Source organism: Anastrepha obliqua, chromosome 5 (assembly GCF_027943255.1).
Source record: "Anastrepha obliqua isolate idAnaObli1 chromosome 5, idAnaObli1_1.0, whole genome shotgun sequence".
Taxonomy (NCBI): Eukaryota; Metazoa; Arthropoda; class Insecta; order Diptera; family Tephritidae; genus Anastrepha; species Anastrepha obliqua.
Window position 1 is genome coordinate 92487046 of NC_072896.1, and position 4970 is coordinate 92492015.

Sequence of the window (4970 nt, forward strand, 5' to 3'; positions counted from 1 at the left end):
TATAAGAAAGGGCCGTCGATTACTCTGTGCTTGCAATAAACATTTCAATACAATAGGACCATCTCTTCTTTTTCTTGTTGATTGGCGTGATAACCACCTACACGATTTTGATCGATTTTGGTGTTTAATCAAGCGTGCGCCAGTCGTTTCTTTCTTGCGCTAACCAGCGGCAGTTGGAAACACCAAGTGAAGCTAAGTCCTTCCCCACACCCGTTCTTTCCAACGAGTCCTTCTAAGAAGGGTTTCCGATTCTTCTGCTGCCACCAGATGTTACCGCATCGAACACTTTTAAAGCCGTAGCGATTTTCCATTCGGACGACATGACCCAGCCAACGTTCCATTGGGTCTTTATTCGCTGTGCTATGTCTATGACACTGTAAAGCTCACACAGCTTATTTTTCCGTCGCCTACTCGGGGTCACCAACGTGCAAAGGTCTAAAAATCTTCCGCAGAATCTTTCTCTCAAACACTCCAAGTGACGCCACATCGGATGTTGCTATTGTCCAAGCTTCTATGCCATACGTTTGGACGGGCATAATGAGAGCCTTATAGAGTGTTAGTTTTGTTCGTCGAGAGAGAACTTTACTACTCAATTGCCTACTTCCTCCAAAGTAGCACTTGCTGGCAAGAGAGATTCTAGAGAGATTCCCCACTACTACATATGTATATGTATATGTAGCCATCCTCCCAACAATTACCATTAACATCCACAAATATACACCTAATATAGTTTCAGGTAACTCTTTATTAATTTTTAACAACTGAAGTAATTCATAAAAAATTGAAATTCAATTACTTTTTGCGATTGACGAAAACCTTAATACGCGGTGGCGCTCTACCCTGTCTGGGTTGGTCTGGTCGTGTGCTCGGATCAGGTGTTTCGGCCTCTAGACGCTTAATGTCGTCGTTCATTTTAACCAAAAGTTCCTCTAATGCGGCAATATGCTTTGTTAGCCTAATAATTGAACAAAATGGCTAGTTGAAGGTGAGAATTTTTAATTATTAAATTTGAATCAAAAATTACTTGTCAATTTGTTCAGCTTCGCGCTTGTTCTTCACGGCTTCGAAGTAGCTGTAAATGCAAATAAAAAATGCGTAAATTCTATTAAATGTCGGAAAGATAAGTTTGCTCGCCAAATACTTTTTAATTAATTCATCTTTAGTAACTTGCTCCTTTGGTGGCTTGGGCGTGGGTGGAAATGGCGGCTCATTGTCGCTATCCACTTTGCGTTGGGGCTCACCACTTTTTGATGGCCTCTTAGGTGTGGTCAGCCCCATCGTATTCAGCAGCTGCTTGGCACCATTTTTTCCTTCGTCCCAATACTTTTTAAAGAATTGCCGCAATTGATTATCCTCCGGTGGTATTTCAACTTTTTTCACTTCGCGAAATGTATCAAAAATGATGGCCAAAAACATATTCTGCGAAATGTGAAAATTAACTAATATTATAAATGAACGATTTTGCTTTAAATTGCGCCTCACAATCAATATGAAATAGACAATAAGTATGAATGAGAGAAAGTATAGTGGTCCCAGCACACGATTCGCTTTTTCCACGCCTTCATAATCAAAATCGGCGAGCACCATACGCATTACGGCCCAATAGGCTTTGAAGAACAAGTAAAAGTCGTGATGATCGTTACCGAAAAGCAACATGCCGAGCACAGCATACGATAGGAAGAGCACGAAAAAGACGACGGCGAAGCCAAGAAGATCCTTGTAGCACTACAGGTTGAGAAAAAAAAAATAGTAATTGTTAGGAAAAATATTAAATTGGACTTTAGCACTTTTGAATGTTTGGATACTTTAATTAGTTCTTAATTTGTTATGCTGTTGGAATGCGCAGTGCGCCTAAAAGGCGCTATGTAAAGGGTGATCAATATAGAGGCATCCGATTTTAAATTGAAATAAAACAACGCAAATTCAAATTGATTGCGCAATCTTTATTATTTTTGTGTGGAAGCATTCATGAGATTTACTTTTTTTAGATAATCCCTTTCATATATTGGCCGCAACTGCACCGTAATTCGGCCATCCGTAAACACTAATTTTCAATGACTCACTTGAGCACTTTGGTCGCTTTCTCGTGAATAACTTTAGTAATGTTGGCTTCCAATGTCTCAATCGAAGCTGGTTTATCCACAAAGAATTTATACTTTAAATATCCCCATAAATAAAAGTCCAAAGGTGTGACATCACACAAGCTTGGTGGCCAATCCATTGGTCCGAGGCGAAAAATAAATTGCGCACCGGAAAAACGACGCAGTAAATCCATTGTTTCACGGGCTGAATGGCAAGTAGTGCCATCTTGCCGTATTGGTGGAACCAAATGTTTTGGGGGTCACGGGCTTCAATTTCCGACATCCGGCATCCGGCATCAAAAAGTCGTTTATCATGGCGCCATAGCGTTCGCCATGCACTGCTACATTGGCGCCAGCCTCGTCTTTGAAGAAATATGGGGCGTTGTTTGCTCCAGCCCGTAGGCCGCCCCAAACGGTTGTTGGATGTAATGACTGTTCTGGAGTGACTTTAGGTTGTTTTCCAGCGTCAATTGTGCTTCTTGACGTAGCCAGTCAGGCAAAAAAGGGCCTCAACGCTGAACACACCATAAGTTGGCCTGAGCGCGCGATCAACACTTTCGTCGATTAAATTGCACAACTTGTAAACGTTGTTGAGGCGTAAGTCTTCCCAAGAAGAAATGTCAATGAATACTGCAGAAAATTTGGTTTGACAATAGGGACGCGTAATGTGTCAACAAACTTCTATTGGAAAAAGTACCTCGAATCTGATCACCCTTTATGTGATATTAACAGTTTTCAATTACAATATAAGCGACTTATTCAAAGTATGACACAAATTTTTGCGTATTTAGGTACTTGTGAAGCTGCAACATTTTCTGCCACGATTTTCAGTATTTTTTAATATTTTATTTTTTATTATTATAATTATTATTTACTAGAGAAATATAAAATATTGCACTAGCAATTTTTTTTTCCTTTTTAAGTGTAAACGTGTTATGTGAGTGAAATGTTTAGATTACATATTTTCATTAAGTATCAACTCACCTTCGCAAAAGTCATATTCAATTGCACGGCTACTTTATTAAAGCTAAAAAACGCAAACATTTTAATGCAAACCAGAAATGTCAAAACGGCCATTACATTCATGTAATGTTTATTTAGCCAACATAAAATATCCAAACTGTGATATTTATTAGGCTCCGCCTCTAATTTCTTTAAATAGTAATGCATATAAATGGGATGGAAGATGCTATAGAAGAAAGACAGGGTAATGAGCTGCAGCGGGAAAAATTGAAAAAGAAAAAATTAATATTTATAGCAAAATACTCGTAGAATAAGTTTTAGCAACACTATAAATTTGACTTACAAATAAAATGATTAAGTTTATAATATTCCAAAAGTTTTTTATATATGTTTTGCAGCCTCCCTGAAGCATCACCCGCACCTCGCCAAAGATATAATATGCCGCCATTAGGTAGAATACGACGGCTGCTAGAAGTATCCAAATACTGCCAGTCCAAACAGCATATTTTTGTAATATCTTCATTTCAAGAAAATAAAAAACACCACCAGTTGCAGTAACTTCGCCTATGACTCTATTGAAATAAACCAAATATGAAAAATCAGCAACTATATTTCAAGTTAAAAACCCCCACAATACGATAAATATTTGTATATTTCATCTAAACATCCACTCACTTGGCATTATTGAAAAGATCAGTACTGTTGTTAAAAAGCGTAAATTCGAAAATCATTAGACGCGTGCCACGATCCAACCAACCCAGCCGTTGTAAGTCCAAAAGTATGGATACCGTTTCGTCCTGATTACGCCTAAAGTACTGCACGTAACTGCCGCCCCAATAGTAATGTATACGTCCGTTTATCGGCATGCTGCTCAACTCAAATGCTGACTTATATTCAGTACTGGATAAAGCAAAGTTAAATTCATGTCTGAATTATGTTGCAAAATTCTATAAGAAAACAGAAAGAAGGATTTGCCTCACCCAACATGTTCACCGCCCGTTTGTTTATCCCAAAACGAATATATAGGATAACAAATGCTATGGAAAGGTTTCACTAAACTTTTCCAATCACTGCATTTCCTATTTACAACACGCATCTGACGTAAACGTGGCGCTCCCAGTGCAATGTTCTTACCCATAATGAGTGGATCGCGAGCGTTCTGTGTACTCGCGTTGCCATTTGGACTACTATCATTGTTGGTGTCAGGGGTCTCGGCGTTCAGCTTCAGTGTCGGCGTTATTACACCCGATAAAAATTCCCACCATTCTGCGTCTAATAAAAAGGTCTCGCGTATTTCAATATGTGATCTTATGGCGTCATTGAAGTAGTACATGTACTCATGGCGTGTGGAGCCGGTTACTGTAAAGGGAAGGGGCAACGAGTTGAGTATTTGAATATTTTGTTGAAAAGTTTTCTTATACTCACCCACGGTGGTCGCGGTGATGAAGACGAGGTAGATTCCTATGCCACCCAGCGCCTTTTTGATATTTTTATCGCTGTCATATTTCACGTTGGTGCCGAAATTCATTTTTAAACTCTGTATGGGCACAACTAATGGAATCATTAGTTTGAAACCATTTGCTAGAAAATTATATATTTTTCAAATGCCAAATTATGAAAGTGTTTCTATGGCAATGTATGGGATGAAAAATCACAGAAGGCGTCTGAGTTATAATAAATAATATATGTTTTCAAATATTTAACTCTCTAAATTGTCAGTGTTTGCTTATGTTTTTTGATACTAAGCCCGAAATTCTAAACTGTCAAAATTTGCCCATATCTATCATAAAAATCTTGGTTAAATGATATGTCCACACATACATACATATGCACACACATATCTATATATGTACATATGTAAATGAAAAGCGCGACTCATAATAAACAAATCTGTTTAAATGTTTTGTTAATTTTCACAACAGATAT

At 38.2% G+C, this 4970-nt stretch overlaps 1 protein-coding gene across 1 annotated transcript; it reads right to left on the bottom strand.

The window, feature by feature from the left end:
- Positions 1–730: 730 nt before the first annotated feature.
- Positions 731–4640, bottom strand: LOC129246918 (polycystic kidney disease 2-like 1 protein). Its single transcript, XM_054885661.1, has 9 exons — positions 4470–4640; positions 4025–4403; positions 3720–3944; positions 3388–3616; positions 3066–3296; positions 1483–1725; positions 1142–1419; positions 1025–1072; positions 731–955 (listed from the first exon to the last, which is right to left on the bottom strand). Exons 1-9 carry the CDS (start codon positions 4606–4608, stop codon positions 793–795), a joined length of 1935 nt encoding a protein of 644 aa, XP_054741636.1. The 5' UTR covers positions 4609–4640; the 3' UTR covers positions 731–792.
- Between the last annotated feature and the right edge of the window lie 330 nt (positions 4641–4970).

Excerpts from the sequence above, each read along its gene's own strand:
- LOC129246918 (XM_054885661.1), bottom strand. The coding sequence starts at position 4,608 with ATGATTCCATTAGTTGTGCCCATACAGAGTTTAAAAATGAATTTCGGC. Across the intron at positions 4,404-4,469 it reads CATCACCGCGACCACCGTGG|TAACCGGCTCCACACGCCAT; the intron begins GTGAGTATAAGA and ends TTCCCTTTACAG. Across the intron at positions 1,726-3,065 it reads TGAATATGACTTTTGCGAAG|TGCTACAAGGATCTTCTTGG; the intron begins GTGAGTTGATAC and ends CTCAACCTGTAG.